Source organism: Orussus abietinus, unplaced genomic scaffold (assembly GCF_000612105.2).
Source record: "Orussus abietinus isolate OABI.00-Male unplaced genomic scaffold, Oabi_2.0 scaffold24, whole genome shotgun sequence".
Classification (NCBI taxonomy): domain Eukaryota; kingdom Metazoa; phylum Arthropoda; class Insecta; order Hymenoptera; family Orussidae; genus Orussus; species Orussus abietinus.
Window position 1 is genome coordinate 215,316 of NW_019394437.1, and position 21,709 is coordinate 237,024.

At 50.6% G+C, this 21,709-nt stretch overlaps 2 protein-coding genes across 3 annotated transcripts; both read right to left on the minus strand.

Moving 5' to 3' along the window:
* Window positions 1-6,636: 6,636 nt before the first annotated feature.
* LOC105701841 lies at window positions 6,637-18,653 on the minus strand. 2 transcript variants are annotated; one of them, XM_012428954.1, is made up of 17 exons: window positions 17,936-18,653; window positions 17,510-17,710; window positions 16,902-17,330; window positions 16,207-16,786; window positions 15,863-16,014; window positions 15,157-15,330; window positions 13,633-13,980; window positions 13,374-13,515; window positions 11,515-12,178; window positions 11,176-11,399; window positions 10,588-10,734; window positions 10,059-10,494; window positions 9,933-9,973; window positions 9,743-9,873; window positions 9,375-9,570; window positions 8,372-9,248; window positions 6,637-8,114 (listed from the first exon to the last, which is right to left on the minus strand). In XM_012428954.1, exons 3-17 carry the CDS (start codon window positions 17,313-17,315, stop codon window positions 6,977-6,979), a joined length of 5,664 nt encoding a protein of 1,887 aa, XP_012284377.1. In that variant the 5' UTR covers window positions 17,316-17,330; window positions 17,510-17,710; window positions 17,936-18,653; the 3' UTR covers window positions 6,637-6,976. The 2 variants fall into 2 exon arrangements, with proteins under 2 accessions (XP_012284377.1, XP_012284378.1); XM_012428955.1 differs by lacking the exon at window positions 15,157-15,330 and having other exon boundaries at window positions 17,510-18,653.
* A 412-nt stretch (window positions 18,654-19,065) lies between these two features.
* On the minus strand, window positions 19,066-21,318 carry LOC105701584 (organic cation/carnitine transporter 7-like). The gene is made up of 7 exons (XM_023432330.1): window positions 21,150-21,318; window positions 20,765-21,003; window positions 20,403-20,584; window positions 19,803-20,050; window positions 19,471-19,630; window positions 19,251-19,366; window positions 19,066-19,172 (listed from the first exon to the last, which is right to left on the minus strand). Exons 1-7 carry the CDS (start codon window positions 21,295-21,297, stop codon window positions 19,114-19,116), a joined length of 1,152 nt encoding a protein of 383 aa, XP_023288098.1. The 5' UTR covers window positions 21,298-21,318; the 3' UTR covers window positions 19,066-19,113.
* Window positions 21,319-21,709: the final 391 nt, after the last annotated feature.

A 21,709-nucleotide genomic window follows, 5' to 3' on the forward strand; every position in this document is an offset into this window, starting at 1 on the left:
TCGGAAAGCGTCATCGGTGGTCCGGTTGTCACCCGAAACCCGCGACGCGTCGGTGCCCGGTTTCATCGCAATTTGAGAGCCTATCGCCTGGTTCCCCTGGTCTTCTCGGTGTTTACCAAGACTCGAGCAATATCCGGGGCGAATTTGGCCCGGAAAAGCCTCGAAAAGAACCCTGCAGAGACCTAGAAGAAACGACTTCCCGGGGCGTCATTAAAAAATATGGAAATAAATGCGAGAATTCTCCAAAACGGTATCGCACCTCTCAATATTCTTTAGATCGGTGGTGCAATCGATGGGTGGGTACACTGCACCGCAGGTTCGGGTAAAAAGGTCCTGACAACGTATCAGAGCCTGAAAGCCCTCGAAGAAGATCCTCCGGCCCGGTGACCGGAAACGACTTTTCGGTAGGGAAAAAAATTCGTAAAAAATTCCGGAAAATGATATCGCACCTCCCAATGTTTTATATCGGTGTCGTAATCGATGGGCGGGCACGTTACCCCCCTTCTCGGGCAACGAAACGGTTTCCCAGCGAACGGTGCTACAATTGATGCCCCCTCGGCATCACCGGAAATCTCCGAGGTGGTCGTAAGCGCATCGCGCCGATTACACCTTCGGCGTGCGGTTAAATGCGGTTAACAGGTTTTTCCTTTTCCCATTCCCGATCCGGACGAGGCTCGTGAGGGGTTTTCAGTATTTCACGAGTGCAGGTGGGCAAGTTGTATCATTACTTTGCACCACTTACGCGCCTTGGACGCACCGCCGGGCCCCGGGAACTGCGGAGAGCCTTTATGCCTCCGCGCGGCAGTTTTATGAGCTTTGAAACGTGTCTAATTGAATAAATCGCAAACCCGCGACTTTACGGCCGACTAATTTCTCATGCGCCGAGGAAAACCCGACCCGCGGACGGTGTATTATGACTTTACAGCTACTGTGCTCTCTCTCGCGGGGGTCGTTTAAATTCCGTATCTGCCCGATTTCCCGCCACTCTTCTTCCCACTTTTCGCGATCCATCGGAAGATCGATCCCCCCCTCAAAGACGCACCCCCGAATATTCCTAGAGCGACAGTTAATATTTATTAACCTTCAGCAAGCCTAGAAGGGGATTTCTCGGCGCGTTTGCACATTTATTTGCGAATTCAGGGGCTCTTCTCGGGAATATCGATTACGGCTCGTTCCTTCGTTGGATCGCTTAGTACCCGATCTCAATTAAATATCTAACTGCAGAGAGGATAACGCTTATTTTAAAGGTCCATTCGCCCTAATGAGAATTTTGCGTCTTCCCAGACCTCACGTTTTTTTTTTTCCCCCATCGAGTGGAGCAAAATAATTGTCCCCGAGGTACCCGAAAACGGAGGTCTCTCGAATTTTCCCTCGGTCCCCTCGAAGAGCACTGCATCTCGTTTCTTCATCGGATCGCTTCGAGCTTCTCGTTCGGGGTGATACCGTCTCGGCGTTTAACCCCTTCGTTACCGGCAATCTTTGGCCACTCGGGTCGGCGATCGACGAGCCATAAACCTCTTGGCTTCGATGTTCGTAAAAAAGTGTAACGCGTTCCGGCTCGGCGGAAAGACGAAGAGGACGCGCGGGGGATACGGAAGATAGGAAGATACGCGCGAGGATTCCAAGATGGTAGTATCCGACTTTTTCTTTTTCCCGGCGGGACGAAACTCGCGGCTCCGCGGACTCCCGGATGACTTATTACGCGGAAAGTTATGGGCGCAGAAACGCGTTAAGTGTGCCGGCAGCCACCTAGGCAGCCACCTAGGTAGCCACCTAGGCAGCGACCGCGGCCTCGAGGTGCGTCGTTCTCGCGCGGAATGGGCCGCATTAACTTAGCTTTATGCGCCGTTCCCGGGCCCCTACTGCCCGTTGACTCTGGAGCTTGTCCAACGCTTCACTACACACTCCACTTCCAGGACGAGCCATCGCGGGAGTGAACACCCAGGGAACAACACCGGGAGTCTCCGGCGTCGTTCATAAGTGCCTAATCAGGGCCACACTTTGGCCAACCACCGGAGAGGAGCGCCGGCGCCGCTCCACTTGCATCGTCAAGTGAGGGTCTCGGAGGATACCTCTTCCCGGGCTTCCGGATTTGAGAGAGTCTCCTGAAATGAGGATTTCGGGTGCTTTGCCTGCTTATGATTCGTCCATAAGTGTGTGATCGGGGTTACACTTTGGCCAACCACAGGAGAGGAGCGTGTACATGGTGCAGCCTGGTGGTGACGTAGACGTAATGTAAAGAACGAGCTCGAGAACTTATGTACCTGCGGCGCCTGATGTATAATAAATTGTAAAATAATTAATGTAATAAAGCAACTTATTGAACGATAACAATGAGTACGTTTAATTAGACGAGCGTGTCTAGCAAACCCTCTTATCGCCTATTCCTGATCCTTGAAAACCTCTCGTGCCACCTCCTCGGTTGTCCTGTGATCCTGTTAGAAGTCGGAAATTTCAACCCCTAATTTTTTTTCCCCGGGAAAAATACCGTGCCACCTCCTCGGTTATCCTATGTTCCTGTTAGAAATCGGAAATTTCAAGCCCTAAAATTTTTGCTCGGGAGAAAAACCGTGCCACCTCCTCGGTGGTTCTATGTTCCTGTTACAAATTGCCAGAGGTGGAATAGGATCACAGGACAACCGAGGAGGTGGCACGGTGTTTCTCCCGAGCAAAAATTTTAGGAGTTCAAATTTCCGACTTCTAACAGGATCACAGGACAACCGAGGAGGTGGCACCGAATTTCGTGCCTTAGATCTACGAGAGGTTTTCAAGGATCAGGAATAGGCGATTAGAGGGTTTGCTAGACACGCTCGTCTAATTAAACGTACTCGTTGTTATCGTTCAATAAGTTGCTTTATTACATTAATTATTTTACAATTTATTATACATCAGGCGCCGCAGGTACATAAGTTCTCGAGCTCGTTTTTTACGTTACGATTACGTTACCACCACCAGGCTGCACCATGTACACGAGGAAGCCATTCATGATCGCCAGGGTACATACGCGTCGATCCAATACACATACGTCTTTGGCGGCGAAAGGGTTAAAAAATGGCTAATGAGTGTCAACCAAGGTGCAACCAGGTACGGTAACCGTTTGCTTTCGACGGGCTGGACCGGTGCTCGGAGGGCGTTGGGTATCTCTCATCTCGGAAGGTGCGAAATGCCCGAAGTTCCAGGAGGAGCTCGGAAAAAAAGCTCGGTCGAGGAGGAGATTTGTGGGCGAGGGCGATCCGGGAGTCCCGAAGGGTTCGGATCGACAGATAGGACTGGATGCGTCGCGAGCTTGGAAAAGGGCCGAAAAGGATCGGCCAAGGATTGGCAATCCTTTCCCGGTTTCTGGTAGTCCTGGCCGGCCGATTCATCTCCCTCGGTCGGCCTCTCGCCGATAATTACAGTGCTCTATCCTCCGGATCGGTCCGATCGAATTAACGGCGAAGGTCGATCTCGCGGGATTTATTTATTGCCGTTTCCAGAATCCCGAGGGACTCGCCATCCATCAAAGTCTGGGAAGGCTGCCCTCTTTTTTTTTTCCTTTTCTTTCTCATTTTTCTTTCCCTCGAATTTTTATTACTAAACGTATTCGTCACCGATGTCGAATTATAAGAGGAAACTGTAAGACTGCGTGTAGCTTTAAACGAATATTCAGGGAATAGTTTCATGAACGATGCCACGTTCACATCCCCTTGAGGGATGAACGATTAAGAAATTTGAAAAATTCTTTTCCGTACAGGTTTAGGAAAATTCTTCCGGGTGTTCCGGCAAAGAAGGGACTTCTTTCGCGGCGCGCATTGTTCGAGTGTTCCGGTGGCGGCATTTAGGGGGAAAGAAGGAGATAGAAAGCGAGCAAGGGAGGCCAGGGCGCCGGTCGTAAATTCGGAAGGAAACAATCCGTCCCGAGATAGGTCCTCGGCATCGGGCCTCGGTGCGCAGTCCGCGGCCACAAAGGGCCTCGGTGCAAAAAATGCTAATACAGGGTCGACTGTGTCCACGCCGTCGAGTCCTTTGCTTGCTTTATGGATTGTTTAGAGCAAATTACGCCCCCGGTTAATTTACGGCCGGGCCGAGGCGTAAATCTTGCGCCGAGGCGCTTTAAAACCGTAATAACATCGCACTTGTGATTATCGGGGACGTACCCGGTCCGTTACTCTCTCCGGACCGAGTTCACCTCTGGTGACACCGATTACTATATCCCCGGATCTCCCCCCCGAACGGAAGTTAAAAGGAGCTCCGTACGCTCGTTACGCCTCAATTATATTCCTCGGTAACTCGGGTTGCTTTCATTTACGAAACTCAGGTTGGACTCTAAAAGGGTAAAAAGAAAAAGTTAGCATTACTTATCAAGGGTTGTATCTCGCCCCTGTTATCCCTTGAGATTCTTCCACCGCGCTTTCCGAGGTGGATCGATGGTCGGGCAAACTTCCGGGGAAGAAGTCGAGGTAGAACCGGGGCCATCCGGAGGGAGGGCAAACAGGAGGGTCTTCTGGAACACCTGGAGCCATTTCCTCTGCATCGGAGGGATGCTAATTCGTCGATTTTTCGAGGGCGCGGTAACTCGATGGGCAAACCCTTGGTCTGGGCCCACCCCAGAATTCCTGTATACGTTTCGAAGTCGAGGAAGATGACGACGTGGGGGCGAGGATGAAGAAGACGAGGAGGAAGGCGGTCACAAAATCGCGATCGGGGGGTACAAAGGAGATTCCCCGAACATAAATATAATTCCAGGGGCGATTAATCGTTCGGGTCCCTAGCAGTCCCTAGCGGTCCCTAGCGGTCCCAGCGCGTGTCCGAAGATCTCTCCTCTTCTGCCTTTTCTGCACAAGGAGGACTCGCCGCCTCGGCTTGTCCGATCGGGAGATTGCTTTATTTGAGTCCGGCCGCGCGAATATCTCGGCATCGAGCCGCGGAATGGGCGCAACGTTAAACGTCCAAATAATGTTATCTCAAAGGCGGGATCGGTCGATAAGGGGCATCGGTGGCCCGCCGAAATTTGTCGGCACTCGTTGCACCTGTAAAAGCTTGACCACTGTCCAGCTGGACTCCAGGAGTACCCCCTAACCCTGAAGAGAAGGGTCAGGAGGACGATATCGATACGGATTTTACGTATCGTCTACGTTTGGTCCAATTTCCCCTTTTCACTACCGACGAATTGTTCCTTCCATGACATCCACGCGTTTGGCCGGGGTCGTTACTTTTGATGCTGTAATTTAGAGGGGGTGGGATTAAAAGAGAAATTCTCATTTGAAGAGGAGTGCTACCTCTCGCGAGATATGATAATCGTGTCGGCCATTAGAACCTTGACTTTCACGAGCGGAAGTCGCGCGAAGGTTGCTCTGCTCGTAAAGTCACCTGCCAGGGTGGTCTAGGGGAAACCTAGTTACCTTGGTTTCGATTCATTTTTTAGTTCATGTGGTTACGATATGGGCTCCTCTGTCCACTTTTGACACCGAGGAGAAACTCCGTGAAAGGTACAAACTCCGATTTTAAACCGAGATTAATAACCGGCCGCGGGCTTAACAAATCGAAGATAAAGACTGCTCATCCCGGAAGTCGGGGTTAATCCGAGATTAAAATTGTGGCACCCGCGGTTTAACAAATCCGAGATAAAGAAAAACGCGTAATCTTCCGAGTGCTCATCCCGGAAGCCGGGGTTAAACCGAGATTAAGAAGCGGCACACGCGGCCAGGTAAACCGTAAACCAGGAGAGCCATAAAGCGGGGTCCCTGTTTGATCCGCAGCCTCGCCGGGGTGGTCCATTGACTCCAGAAGCGGAAGTCCATTGATTTCCCCGCAAGGGCGACTCCAAGACTCGTGAAAGGCTCCGAACTGAAACCAGGGTGAAACTAAACATGAGTTGATGCGTGCTGTCGCGAATGTCCCTGGATTACGGACCAGGTAGGCCCTGTTTCGCGTTCCCGATCCCGGGAGACATTATGCTCGACATGGTCGCTCATTGTGCTCCTCTCGGAGGGGTCCCGACTCTCCCGGTTGTCCCCTTTGTGGTCCTGCTATAAGAAGAAAAAAAAATTATACACCGCATTACGTCCTGGAGAACCTCCTAGGAAGAAACCCTATCGACCTGGTAGCGAAGTACCGACAAAACGAAAGTGTCTCTTCGAGGGTGATTCCAGGGCCTTAATTAATCGCTGTCAATTATCCTGATGGCTTCAAGGGTTGCATATGATTTCGGGAAGGGGTCAGGGACGTCGAGAGTCGAATTCGAGGCAGGGGTTCCCGTGGGTTTTGGGGTCCTGGGGGTCCCAGGGGAGACGAATTGACGTGGTTCCCATCGACGTAATGACACGATTCGGCGAGTCGCGGTAATACGCGCGAATGGTCTGTTTGTTTGTTCCCGAATGAAATCCGGCCGAGATGCCGCGATGTGTGCCGCCACCCTTGAGGAGGTCCTCGAAGAGCGGCACGCGTCGCCACTCGAGTCCCCTCGATATATTAATTCTATTTGATCGATCCCAGAGCCCCATTGTGCCGGACCACTTCGATTTAAACTCTTCAGGGTCTGAAGGGGGTAAATAAATCGGCAGCCGAGCTCGGACGTCTCTTTGGCCTCCAGGAAGAGGAGATCCCCTGACACAGGACCTGCTAGTAGGTGGTACTGTTTCGGAACAACTACCCGAATACGACCTCCAGAATGTCTTGTATTCGCCGGTGCTCCGGATTTACAGCTAATACGTAACGCGTAATTAATATGGCGAAGAGCAGAGACGCTCTTCTGGTACAAATTGGTAGCTTGGTTGAGAACTAAAGAGACACTAAAGGTATTTCACGCCGTCTTCGACTAGTCTACGACGTGGGTCGTATTTTCCGCGCTCTTCAGAGTCGACGGTGAAGAGTCCAAAAGTCGCACTTGGGAAGTTAAAGACAGTAGATCTCGTAGGAAAGGGTGAAGACATCCTTGAAGAAATTCTCGCGGGAGTCTTCAAGGCACTCGATGGCTTTTTTAATTTTTTTAAGCCACTCAATGGCTCACTCGATGCTTCCCCAGTCTCTCTTTCTCGTCCTCCTCTTCTCTCTGGAAGGCAGGGGTAGACGGGCAACTCTTCGTGGTCTGATCCCGAATGTCCACCAGAAGACTCTGTCTGCAGAGCATTGAGACGGCACTCATTCTCCCGTCCCTCTCCTTATCCTTGGACCTCTTCAACCTGGACCTTCTGAACCTACTGGCGATCTGGCCGAGCCTGCTGGTCAGTTCTCCAGTCTTCGGGGCCCTCGGCAAGGACTCGTACCCACGGTTTAGGTTCAGCCTCTCAAAAGTATCTTGATCTACGTTGATCATCCCCGCGCTGGCGGACTTGAAGAGGTCCGACCTCGGCGCCTCGTCTTGCTCCTCCAGCTTGGAGGTCCCTTCGGCATCCTCTCTATGCATCTGCGGATCGTGCGAGTAGCACCCAGGACCTCGGGAAAGGAAGTCCTGCTTGGCCCTACGGATCCTCATCGCTCTGGTCCTCGAAGAGGACCGTTCACCCTCTTCTTGGACAGCCTCTTCAGCGTCCAGATGCGACATCGACGACCTAGATGAGACCACGGACCTGGTTCCTCCGTTTCCACGGTTCCCCATGGGGATCGTCGAGGAAGGAACCTCCATCGTTGGGACCCGAGGAAGGATACTCTGGGAGAATCCTTCTGGAGGTTGATCCTCCAGGTGTTTTTTTTCGGTCCCAGCACTCGGGGAACGTCTGGACGTCGCGGAGATGTCCAATGCGTCTTCGACGGGGACGTTTATCCTGGAAGAGAAGAGGCTCGAGGACGACGAGATCGCACCGAAGTTTGCACTGGTGCTCTTCAGGATCTCACGCTTTGCTGGAGTCTCCATCCATCCCGAAGACCCGCCTACGTTGCCGATGATGCCAGCACTGGCGCTCTTGAAGACCTCCTTGTTCCTGGGGTGGCCTTCGATGGCTCTTCGCACTTCTTCTTGGTACCTTTCCGTCCTGGTACGGACTCTTCTCTCGCTGGCTGGTGATCTCCAAATCGGGGACCCACTTCCGCTACTTCCGGGACTTCCGGCATCCTCCAGCTTCTGGTTGTACCTCTGGATCATCATCCGGATACTGGGCGCCGGGGTGGTCTTCGGGGAGGACTTTCGGTATTCCTTCCTGGTAGGGATAAACCGGTACAAGTGAATACGAGTACGACATTCGACTTTTGTTCCATTATCAAGTACTTCTGGTATCCCTACCGTAAATTTTAATAAATACTTTATGTCAATAAAAAATACTCATATCGAATCATACGTGGACATAATGAAGAGGTACTTTTAACCTTAAAATTTCTTTCTCAAGCTACTTGAACATAAAATCGATGACTACTAAGAGTATGTTTTCGTTCATCGCAATTATACATTTTTCCTTACCTGGCAGGTACCGGAGATTGCGGAATGGGCGGCCTCCTGGGGTCCAGGTCCATCTTTCTGATCCCAAGGTCTACCTTCCCGTTCTCGGGGTCCAAGTCCATCTTTTTTCTCCTAGGATCCCCAAGGAACTCGGAGTTCGACCTGCTCCTCTCCTCGCAGGTCCTGGCCCCACTCTGCAGCATCTGCCCCGAAGAAGCCTCCTCCTCGACCTCGTTCCCCTGGGTCTCCGGCGTCCTTCCCTTGCTGTCTCTCCTGAACGGCGAGAAGATCATCCTCTTCGTCTTGACGAAGACGTTCCTCGTCGCCCCGTTCCTCTCCTTCTTCGAGGACGAGTCTTGGAACGTGGAGAATGCATTGGTCCCGCTGGTCCCCGCGTTCGTCCTTGTTTGATCCTGGCTGCTCCTCGTCTCCGTATTCGCCGTTCTCACGACGATCCTGTTCAGGGTGCTCTCGTTTATGACGATCTTCTCCACGCTGGGGTTGTCCGAGAACGCCGACACGGTCAGGGCGTCGTTTCTGCAGGACTCTTGGATGTTGTCCTCGTTTCCCACTTCCTTTGCACACCATTTGTATCCTACTTGGGTGTCCGTCAGGCGTCTGGTCTTCAGGACCCTCTTCTGCCGAATATCTCGGTCCACTGTTATCACTACGTCGTCCTCTTCGGCGCCGATCATAGGACCCAAAGGATCCTCGAAACGCATCCTGGAAATCCCGTCCTTCCCACAGGATGTCGTCCTTCTTGCAATGCCTTTCTCGTTGAAGACTGCCGTCCTCTTCTTGCAATTTTCCGCATTGGTTCCTTTTAAATTACCCTCCGTGCGTGGAACTTTTTCCTTGAATTGTGGGGATTGTCCTGTGCCCGTACCTCGATACTCGCCTGGAAATTAAAGGATTGGTTTACTAATTTTTTTTTTTTCCGCGTTCGGAGATCGTCCTTAATTTTTCTATTTCGATGTACTTGGATTTTTATTCGATGTAACTGATAATAGGACGTTAGCTTTACCGTTTGGTAGATTTTCTGCACTGTGGATCCTTTTATTGGTCCCATTGCTCGACATTGGAGATCTTCCCGAATTCTGTTCTTCGGGGTCGGAAGTACCGTCACGAGTACCGTCGTTGGTACGGCAGGAATCTTCCCTCTGAATCTCTGCTCCCAGCAGATTCCCGCTATATCGACAATCTCCAGGACCTCCCACCTCCTTAGAAATACAGGGAAAATTTAGAACGCCTACAAATCACACCTTAACGGTAGAACCACCAAGTGCAATCAAAATGGTTGATTTTAGATGGCCCACCACAGCAAAAAAGCTACCGGCAAAAATGTACATAAATAAAAAGTGTATATCATTGAAAAACATGTATGAAACAAACCCCTTCCAACACGTCCCCTTGACCCCTCAAGGCACCCCCGCTGGCCTTGCAGAAGTCCTGGATGATTCTCTTGACCTCGGCGAGGTCCCGTTCCCTCTGCCCTCCCTCGGAAGGTCCCTCCTCAGGACGTCCTAAAATCGGAACATCCTACTTTGGATTTTGACAATTTTCCCTCCCCGGGTATCCTTACCAATTGCACCAGAGCCGCCATTTTGGTCCCCTCCCGCGGTCCTGAAACATATCCAATTAATCTCGAGCTTTTAATGCATTAGTTGAATGAATATCTTTTCCTCAGTGCGCCCAGATTTTGTCTTACCTATTTTCGTGTTCGGTTTGCACGTCGATAGACCGGGGAGCTTCTTCAGGAGTGGAGGCATCCCCTTCGAGGGAGTCCTTGGAAGTGGAGGCGCGCTCTGGAGGAGCCCGGGTACCCTGAAGAGGACTTCCCTGTTTCGGGCCTTTAGGACGGGAGCTGACGGGCCGGACTTCTCCTGCCTGGACCAAAATAACAGGAGATGGCTCGTGACTGGCAGTTACTGTCCCCAGGGGAACGGCGATGCTCGTTGTCTCGCTGGCAGCGACGCAGTAAATCGGCGTTTGACGGGGTCGAAGTTCAGCCATGGGGCTCGCCGTCTCCTCGATGACGTCCTCGATGTCGACTATCATCGCTTCCGGCTCCGAGTCGTCCACCGCGATGTCTTCCGTCGTCTCCTCCTCGGTTATGACGGGCTCCGATCCCATTTGCGAGTCGTCTGCGGGGGGTCCAAAAAAAGGACGGGTGATTAACGAATCGGCCGATCACCGTTTTCGGAACCGACAATGTTTATTAACATCGACATACGCACCGACAATGCACTCCGTTTCGAGATTTTCCACGTCGTTCAGAGACAAGCTAGAAGGCTGTCTGATCGGTGTTTCTTCTCTGACGCTACCCTCCACCACGCTGCCCACGGATTTCGATCTCTTCAGCATCTGGCGAACCCCCGATTCGTCTGAAATGAGATAATCGATGTTGCAGAACCTGTCAAAAATGTTTAAAGAAAAATATCCATCCGTTAAGGTGCTACTAATTGTTTGACATTTTCCCACGTGAATATTGAAGCCCGCTGTCTATGAAATTTCTTCTTTAAATTTGTTTATAAACGTTTCCTAAATTGAAGAAAATTAATTCACGGGTGTCAGACCTTTTATTAGAGCCTCGATTATCACGTGGTTGATTGTTAATTATTTGTACTTATTTATGCTATCGCTCGATTAAAGAGGACAATAATAGTACCGCGACCGTGTTGTCATGAGTGGCGGTAAAAATATCACGTCTCACGTGTCTTGTCAAGATACGTTAGCCGTCCTCCGCGGTGCTGCCAAAAATTCCCGATTCATTCCGTATGTTTTGTTGACAGCTTGCGGGGGAATAAACAAATTGACAAACGTACAGCTCGCGTTCACAGTCGTCAGCCCCAGGGGACATCTGGTAGCAGGGTGGAGGAGACGAAATGTCGAGGATTCTGGAGAGATGCCTTGGCTCTTTTCCCACTCGTAGAGCTTCTTCGTGAACTTCCTGGAGATGCCCTCGAATCGGTAAAACCCTGTCGAGGTGTGAACCAGGATCTCCTTCTTCTGGGGGGACGAGCTTACGACCCTCCGCAATTTTGACAGCCTGCAAAAACGATTCCGTCATTAAATAGAAATTCAAAGGATTACATAAAGAAAGATAGAAAAAAAAAAAACAGGAATATGAAATTCGAGGAGAAGATGAAGACATAATAAGATACCTGGCCTCCCTGTCCAGGAACTTCTCCCTCTGCCTCTCGATCTTCTGGTGCTCTCGCTCGATCTTGCCGAGCTCCCTCTCGAGGACCCTGAAGTCCTTGTCCTCCACGTTCTTCCAGGTCTTCCCTGTCTTCCCAGGGTCCCTGCAACTCGACTCCTGGTCCTCCCAGCGGCTGGCCTTGATCCTCTTCCACTCCTCCATCTTCTTGATGAAGTCCTCGGAGAGGTGCGTCTTCGCGTATTCCTCCGACTTCGAGTCCACCTTGGGGGGTCTCCAGAGCTGCCAATCGGTGATTCGTTTCCTCGCTGCTTGCTGTTCGCAGCTCGTAGGGCTGCACTCGCCTTTTTTGATCCTCTTCCACTCTCGGAGCTTCTTCTTGAACTCTGGGGTCAGCTGCTCCTCGCCCAGCATCCGAAGCCCCGCCGAACTCCTCGAGGGATTTCCTCCCCTTGAGTCTCTCGTTTCCTGGACCAGAGGCTGCGGACTGCTCGCCGGCGACCCCGACTTAAGCTTGTCCCATTCGGCCAGCTTCCGGTAGAATTCGGCACTCAGTTTCTCGTGGAGCAGCTGATAATTTCTCTGAATCTCGGCCTGGATGGCCGAGCTCGCCAAATCGTTCTCCAGGTCCTCCGCACTTGCGTTGTAACTCGCCAGGCCGTCCGATTCTGCACGCAGAAAAATCATTCACGGTCGTAACGAGACATTTCACTTGCAAATAAACCGCGGGTAAGAATTTTCATTATCCTCATAAATTTCCCCCCGCGAGCTTCGTCCAAGGTGATTTACATTTCGAATGCCTAGAATTCTCTTGGCAAGCCGGAAGAGTCAGCCCCTTATTTCGGGACCATTATGTCGGAAATGTTGCTATTAAATGCGACATACCAGGGCGCCCAGGTTTGATTCGGTAAATAAACAGATGATAAATCCATATTCGAGTCAAGTCATTTTCTAGATCCCCGGGAAATGAGACCTCTCGCGTTTCAATTCTCGGCGGAAAGTGCATCCGCCGAGGTATTTATGTTATTATTTCTGCAGCTGCATCCGAGCTGCGTTACATATTTCCCGAGTTATCACAACAAGTTGTAACTACCACTTGCGATGCTCTTCAGGAATCGAGGAGACGCCAGATATCGCGTGTGTATACTCTGTTAAGACAGTGAAATAAATCCCTTAAATGTGTATTGCAATTATTAATACGGTGTACTAAATTCATAATCCATTGGATGCGTTTAATGCGTGTATACTTTTAATTTCACACGTCAGTTTAGAGCATGTACATGCACTGTAATTTAAATTGCCTTATTAAATTAGAAATGAATATCATTGCTGAAGAGTAGCTCGCCACCCTGGTGGAGGTCACATCGCGTGTTCATAAAAATTAATTTTAGTCCTCGAGGATGCCCGAATCGAGAAGCAGCCAACGCCACATTTTCCAGCCATATTCTCAGCCGCGTCAGAAAATAATCCGGCAGTTAACGTTCTGATTCATCCCCCGAGATTCCAGGGCATAAATTCCCCGAGACGTCCTTCGGGATTAAACGGCTCCCCGCGGAGATGCGAGATATCCGGATGATGTATCGACACGTCTCGTATTTTTAGCCCAATCATAACAAATCTTCACGATCGAGAGGCGATCTCCCCTTCGACGATCGCCGCCACCTTCGGAGGGCGATTTCCAAAACCGCCTGAGTGCTCGGAAAAGTGAAAAGCAGTGAAAAGTTAGTCTAAACATGCTCTCGAAATGTCACGACTTCGCAACAATAAAAAAGGTTTCGCGCTAATTTCTTCACATGTGAGAAGACGCGAGAAGTCGGGTCCCGGGTCCCTGACCGTCCGCAAAGTATCAAGGATATTTCATACCGTCGAAAAAGGACGAAATCCTGTTGGGGCTGGAAGGAATGGAGGCAGCGTTCGTCAGGAAGGCCTTCTTGACTTTGTTCCACTTGGAATCGTGTCTCTGGGTCTTAGGGGACGAGGTCTGCGACTCCGCCTTCACCGACCTCTGACAATGGAGTCCAAAGTCGTGAGAAAAATTGCAGAAAAAAAAAAAAAAAAAAAAACATCCAACCGCGTCCCCCACTGGGATTAATTAAATGTATAAAAATAAAGTCACGATCACCTGTCTCCTGAACTCGGAGGGCACTTCCTGGCAGGTCCTCGACCTCGTGACCGAGAACTGCGAGGACTCGTTTTGGCTCGTTGTGGGTGGACGCTTCGGCGAGTCGAATTCCTCGGAGGGCGATCTTTCCTCGCCGGAATCGAGGAGAAGTGTGAGCAGAGGCGAGACCGATTCCGGGGAGGAGGTGCATCTGAGTTCCTCGTTGGATGGAACCGTGATGGTCAAAGTAGGTGTCAACCTTCTGGTCGCCAAGTCCACGACCTCGTTTTCCTGCCCGGATGGTTTCCTCGGCGACGCCGGCGCTGGAGACCGCTCGCCTGTGATCTGGATCCTTGGCCTTCCGACGTCCTGTCCGAGAATAAAAACCAAGGACCACACATTACCGTCGATCCTGCGACTCCCCTCGACATTTTGATCCGCCTTTAACTACATTTTGCTGGCGAAACGGCGTTTTGAAATTTCGTAAAAATCGCTATGGCGTCTAAAATGGATTTTTAGTATGCCCTCCGTATTTGCTGCCAAGTTAGATTTGACAATTTCCCGGAGAGTGTATTATCGGCGTTTGCAGTTTTGAAATCTCGTAAATAGTACATTACCTGCCAAATTAATTAAAGAATTTCCCGAGGAGCACAACGCCTTTACATACCAAGTGTTCTAATCACGCATTTATAGACTGACATAAGATAAATCATCGTTGCGTGGCTCGTTTTGTGTCGCCTTTCGCGAAAGAGTTAATTGCAAGAAAAAGTCGCGGATCCGTTTCTGGAATAGATTAGTCGCCTCGTCGGCGTTTCTGCAAAGAGATCAGAACCGACCTCGTTGGAGAACAAGGTCTCCCTGTGACGTCCCGACCGTGTCAGAATTTTCCGGGAAATTTGGGGCGATCAGCTGTTCGCCACCCCCGTGACGTTCTCCACGGTTCGCCATGGAGAACACCGAGGTGTCCCTGGCAAGGGACGCGTGAAGAGATCAAAAGGAGAGGCAACACTTTAGAACCCGAGACCAATGGATGCTGCGCCCGAGACAGGCCTCGATATCTCCTATTTCTTTCCGGGTATTTTTAAAACCGGGAGGTGCCATTACGGAGGCGAGAACATCCGCGCCTGGTTCCATCATTGGACGTGAACCACGTTTCTATCTGGAAGTCGCATTTCGATCAGAAAATCACATTTCAATCGTCCCTTCCTACACTAGGCATCCTCGATTAAACCGAAATCGGTCTTACGACGAACTGTCACGATTTTACCAGATAATGGGGAATTAAATTGCTATAAAATGAATTTAGTGTCGTAACAAAAAAGTGACGTAGACCACTTTCCCAATTATCGGTACATGTGTCTGCATACGATTATCAAGGCTTAGTCAATTTCCAGAAGAAAAGTTCTCAAACGTTTCGCTTCCATTCCGAGGCGGTCTTGGCGGACCTCTTACGTCATAGGATTTCCTTCTCCTTTTCTCTCGCGTTTCTAAAGCGACCTCCGGACGGGCGGAGATAGTAAGTCGGAAGGTAAAAACAGAAATTACATCCTGAACGATGTCGGCCGACTCGAGGCTGGAAATCGAGTAGCCGTCGTCGCTGCGCCCGCTGCCGCACCCCGGTTGACGTCTCAAACTGTCGCGTCGTAAATAAATCATGTCTTTCACCTTTCCCCACGGTGTTTTGTGGCCCTTGTCCGCTTTCTTGCCCCCGGGGCCGTCCTGAAAGAGACATCATCGGAACATCACTCGCGGGAAGGCGTCTCCGTCGCGGCCCCGTCCCTTAAACCCGCGAGCCCTGCCACGGCGCGTTAAGGGTCACATTCGCGAGCCAAAATCCCGGGAATTTGGACCTTACCGACCGGCTCCAAAAATGGCGCGAATGATTAATAGGAACCGACAGCTGGGAGTTGAAATAGTCCAGCCACGATTCGTCTCGCGATTCGGATTAAGAGATTGAACACGGTCGCGATTCGATATCTCTGGTGTTATCAATTACTCGATTGATCTTAAATATGGATATATGTGATATTTGATAGCAAAGGCCCGATCAGGACGGCTCGTCTCGGAATCGACTTTCCCGCTTTTCCACGCTCGCGCGTTTCTTTTTTAGAAGCTTGGCTTCGGCGCAGCGTCCGATGCCAATGTCGTTCCTCGAGAAATAGGTGTCGGCCGGACTTGTCATAATTGTTCGAAGTCCTCGGGCCGTACTAGATTGTTTTCCGAGGTGATTGGGAATTATTGTCGGGCGTACCTTGGAGGTGGACGCGAAGAATGCGATGCTGTGAGGAATGGATGCATCTCCGCCGAGGGACCGACTTCGACGACCGGGTTCCTCGTCTCTGCCGTCTTCCCTTGAACGAGGAGACAGTTGTCCGGAATTGTTGGACGTGCTCTTGTTGGACCCTAACCGGGAAAATATGGGGAATATGTTAAGGATCCTGAGAGTGTATTTTGTAACGATGTTCCTTCATCTTGGGCACCGTAATCGATCGCGCAATATCTAAAAACTGAGGTCTTAGAGATCCTACTGTAGAATAATTTCTGGTATTAATGCACGGTTCCAAAAGCGAGTCCAAAGGCTTCGGACTATCTCACCGTGGAAGATGTCCTCGGTGGAGGAAGACGAAGACAGAGTGCCAGGAGTCGGGGGCGCGGACATTTCCGCAGTCCTGGGGGAAGATCCGGAGACGACGGAGCCGTCGTTATTCTCCGGCACTCTGAGGAACCTGGAGACGTCGTTCTCCACGTGGTCGCCCCCGGTGTAGGCGCGTTCCCATTTGAAGGCCGCCTTAACCTTGGTCCACTTTGAAACCTTGGGGGGTCGACCTAGGCCCACGGCGCGTTTATTCCCACCGTTCCCAGGAGTGGACCTCCTGGAGAACCTGCCGACGTCCCCGGGGCTGAAGGAGCCCGGCAGGTCGACCGCAAGGGACCGACTTCTCTGGCGAGGAAGTGGCGGCCTCAGGTTCCTCTTCGGGGTCGGCTCGGGCGCGGTGGCCAGCATCGCCGCGAGCAGGCACTCCGCGAAGGCTGCGTCTTCCTCGGGGAGCACCAGTTCCTCTCCTGCCAGGGCGGCTCTCTCCAGGTCCAAATGGGCGCTCTTCAGGGCTCGCAGCCGCTCCAGCTCGCGGATCCTCCGGCAGAGCTTCGAGTTCCGGTCGCGCAGATTCAGCACCTAGTGATCCCATCGAGGCGAGAAAATTCGAGATGAGTAGCGGGGAATAAATGCAAAAGCAAGATCAAGAGCAAGACTGTGGTCTTGTCTCGTCTTAGATAAACGTTCTCGGTACCTGTTCCATCAGCGAGTACAGCCTGTCCAGGTGATCGAAGGCGTCTTCGGCTCGGCCAAGACTCGCGGCGAAGGTCGACGTCGACCTGGAGAGGCACGGGGGTACCTCCACCCCTGGGGGGCTCGGCAGGTCCATCAAGTAATCCAGGAACTCGCCCTCCTTCCTCAAGGCCTCCGCCTCCACCTGCGCCTTATGTCGGGTGAAGGCCTCGTCGAAGACGTTGGTCTCCGGGTCTGGTGGTGGGACCGGAAGCTGGCTCGGGTCCAGTTTTTCTCGTCGAGGCTTCTTCCGCTCCCGGGGAGCCTCGCACCCTCGAAGAGGACCTTGATCCTCTCTTGCCGACCCTGGCGATGGTTCCGAGGTCCTCGGGCCTCCAGGGTCGACTCTGCTCTCCGGCATCGACTTCTCTGCCATCTTGGATTTTGTTTCCTTGAGTAATTTAATATTAATATCGCGGTAGGTCGCACCAAATATTAAACTAATTTGGTACATTTTACGAAAATATTCGGTTTATTGGTCGAAATATTTTTTAAATATTAGCCCGATAATATTGTCACGATATTATCAATTACTAGCCAATATTGAGGCAATGTAATATATTCGCGTACCTGTTTTCTCTTCGGGGTATCTCCGGATGCTATCCAGCAGCTTCCTCGAGGAAGAGGCAGAAATTAAATCCAGGTTGCTTGGACCTTTTGGTATCGAAGAGTCTTTTCAGGGTGTTTCCCCTTTTTTCCAAAGACTTTCCCCAGGTATGACACTTTCGGAGGCCTTTCGATGAAATCAATTTCCGGTCGAGGGAAGGAAACCTACAAGTTGCCCCCATACAGCACCATAGTGCTTCAAAGACTTGGCTATATCAGAGTATATAGCGCAATCGTAAATTGTCATCCCCGAAGAAATCAAAAAATTCCATGCGAGTCTTAAATAAGCATTCCAGCACTTTAGCCTCGCTTGCTCGGGAATGACAATGAGTGGTACGAGTCCCTTGTTAAATAAAAATGTTAATTTCTATTTTATTCGAGCCCCCTTACCGGGCTCCGCGATGCGTCTCTCGCGATTCCAGGCATTCCCCTCAATCACCACGCGAAAGCTCCACTTTCCTCGAGCTTAACAGCTTTCCGAGGTCCAAGAAGAAGATCCTCGGTCTTGGATCAGCTCGAGAGGTGGTTTCGGAGGTCCACTCGAGCTTTCCGAAGCTCTCATGTCGACACCTCCGAAAGCTGCAGCGAAAGCTCGTCGACGGTTCCCATCTCGAGGTGGTCCCTTGGTCCGAGGTTCTCTCCCATATACGGTACCAGAAAAATCCGAGGAAAGCTCTCTTTCTTCGAGATTCCCTTTCAAAATTTCTTTATCTACATGGTACCACCAAGGCTCACCGCAAGCTCTACGAGAACTCAGTGGAAACTTTCCGGGCGCACCACGACGCGTGTTCCAGGATTCCCTCTCGAGGTTCCTTCCCTTACATGGCACTTTGGAAGCTCAACGGAGGCTCTTCCAGCGCACTTCGGCGACGCGTGTCCCTTTTCAAGGTTCCTTCCCTTACACGGCACTTCGGAAGCTCATCGAAAGCTCTTCCGGCGCACGGCGGCGAGGCGTGTTCCGGGGTTGGCGAGTTAACTCAGGAGGAAAGTGTTGCGGTTAGCGCGGTTATTTCCGGACGCATCGACATATTTCGGGCCGCAAGCTCTCTCGGCAAAGCTCTGCTCGGCCCCTCGAGAGGCGATGCCAGGACTGTAAGCTCTGCTCGGACTGCGGGCCGACCGAGCTCTGGCGAAGCTCCGAGAGCTTCGAACCTTCCGAGAGCTTTCGAGGTTCGAGCTTCGAGTCTCGAGCTTCCCGCCGAGCCGCGCCTGCGTGTTCGAGGCCTTCTGCCGATCCGCGGCCGAAATAGATACACGGAAACGCCGGCCCGGCTCGGTGAGAGACGGGACCGCGCCTCTTCACGCTGTTTATTTACCGAGCTTGAAATTCGGCTATCGGCCCGGTTTCTCGTCGAGACAGTTTTCGGTGAGATCCGATACAACCGCGACCGTGGCAGATTATTTTCATTCACGAGTTGCCGCTTTTTCCGCGGATTTTTCTCCAACGGGTTAAGAATTTATGAATACAAGTCGACGATCTTCATTTACTAATGGACGAGTAAACTGGCGGAATTGTTTGCGATCCCCTCCTTGTATGCGTTTACAATGTCAATGGAAAATTTCTTGTTTTACTCTCGCATAGGCAGGTTCGTGAAATCGGGAATCGGAATGGCGATGATCGCGGCCCCTGAAATGATAAATAGTTGATTAAAAATAGCGTTCACCGTAGAAATTTGTAAAATACTCTTAACGAAGGGCTTTCTACCTATCACGAGTCCAGCCACTATGTAGATAGCCGACAAACAAGACATGCTGAAGAAATACTTTGCAAGAAATCCCACCACATGCGGCAGTATCCTGACAAATCCCACGGCGGTGCCTCTGGAAAATAATTTTAAAAATGCCAAACAAATTAATACAAACAAAATGCAAGATAAAAATCATTCAATTGCCGATTATGGATTAATACATGTCGCTTTAGGTACCTTACGGACGTGGGGTAGTTCTCCAGGACTAAAATGCTCCCCGTGGTATAGCTCGTTGCATACGTGGCCAGGAAGAAGGAGGCCAGGACGATTCTAGTAACGTGTCTCGATGCGAATATCAAGGTGAGGATGGCTGTTCCGCCGACGAGGCCGGAAGTAACTAAAAAGATCATTATAACGTGATTATTGTTTAAGAACTGCATTAGGTACGGTTAAATTAATTAATCGGCCATCAGGGAACTTATACCATTACGAAGTAATTGTTTCACTTTCAAGGCCTACGCAAGGAACGATAATATTGATTCATCTATTATAAGTTAACTTATACTAACTGGTTGATAATCTTCTGCCAACTCTGTCGATTCCGATGACGAGGAGGACCTCGCCGATCACGAAGCTCGCAGACAATAGCAAGAACAACTGAAATTGGCCGTCGTTCACTTGGTGACAATTACGGAGAAAGCTCAGCCCTATGTCTCCGGTATCGACGATGCATCCTTGATCCTTGTACGACCCATCGTCCTTGTTTCCGACGATCTCTTGGAGAACGTGCGCGTTCCACAAAGCGAACCAGCCGAACCTGTATAAATGATTAATAAACAAATCCGAGGTTATACAAATTCGTCCTAATAATGAATTAACATACCCTCCGTAAAATTTCTTAAATAAAAACAATCCTACAACGCCACCTCACAACTCTAAAAATGATCTAGGAAACTTGATACACTTACGTACTAAACGTGTAATATACGTTTACAGGACATATCAACGGAACGTCATAAAATCATTCCACCGCGCGTGGATAGATATTGCAAGAAAAATGTTATAAAATTATAATGATTATCCCTTTAACAGTATGCGGCAAAATTTCCGACGTCTCGTCAATCGAAGGCCAGACATCAGAGAAATGTCAAGGCAAAGCTCCACTGTACCCAGGAAACAGGAGAAGATTCGCGAATGCCGCCAAAGCCGTGACCCTCGCAAAAGGTGGAGTGCAGATTTTCAGGACCCTCTTCCCGGTCTTCCTGAAATACCTGCCGACATTCTCGACGAGTCCTCGCGACTCCTCGTCCTCGTCCTCGCAGGGCTCGACGCAGTCCCCCAGGTCGCAGGGCTGAAATACGGGCTCGATAAATAAACCGATTAATTAACAATTCCTCCCAGTTCTCGGCACTGGACTCGACGAATCGCCAAACAGGGATCCGAGGGCCGATGCCGAAAACTTATTATTATTTCGTTATTTCAGCCGGTGGGCCGATGTAAAAAAAGAATCCCCGGCTGCCGTTGGACCTACCGGATAGTTGTCGGCGTGCTTCGAATAATTAATGGCGTACATTTGCTGGAGAACCGCGAGAGCCTGCTCGGGGCGTCTCCGGTGGAGGAGATACCGAGGACTAGGAGGAAGAAGACTTGCGGCGCAGGCCATCACTAGGGTGGGAGCTCCCCCGAGTCCTGCCAGGACTCTCCAGGAACTCGGCCTGAACTCGTTTCCCAGCATCCTGACGACGGACGGCACGAGGGCCCAGGATATCCCTGCAAATTACCCGTTTAATTAATTCCTGGTCCTCGTTTCCTTAATACGAGACAACCCCATCCTGGAGAGTTAATAATTTAATTACTGTAATTACTGGTCGCATTATTTCGAGGCCGGATAATAGCGAGGAATTTTATAGAATTACCTAAAGCCGACACAAATCCCATAACCCAGAGGAGGTCGATGACGGCCAAACAGGATCCCCTCTTCTTCGCAGGCAGACATTCTATAAAATACACTCGTAGCATCGCATTGTTACTCGCTACTCTGGAATCAATGGACTCATATTTCATAAATATGTACTGAACATTCCTCTAAAAGAATGTCCTTTAAATTAATTCCATCCGCGATCGGATGGTGATTGATTCCGGAGTAATCGCTTACCCAACGCCAAGCATGAAAATGAACAGGTTTATCAGGAAATACGTCCGGGAAAAGGAGAGTCCTATGGAGGCGCAAAATATTACCACCATGGTGATCGGAATCGATCCTTTCCGACCATTTGCGTCTGCCAATGTACCGAAAAAAAATCCACCGAAAGCCATTCCTGAAGGGAATGATAACGACGTCGATAATGGTTTCTTCGTGCGGATAAATGGTTTAATTTCTTAATTATGGGGTTTAGTAGATTGTGAAATGCCATTCAATCAGGGATTTTATGAGAATATGAAAACACGTAGGAAACATTCCCCAACGGGGTTATCA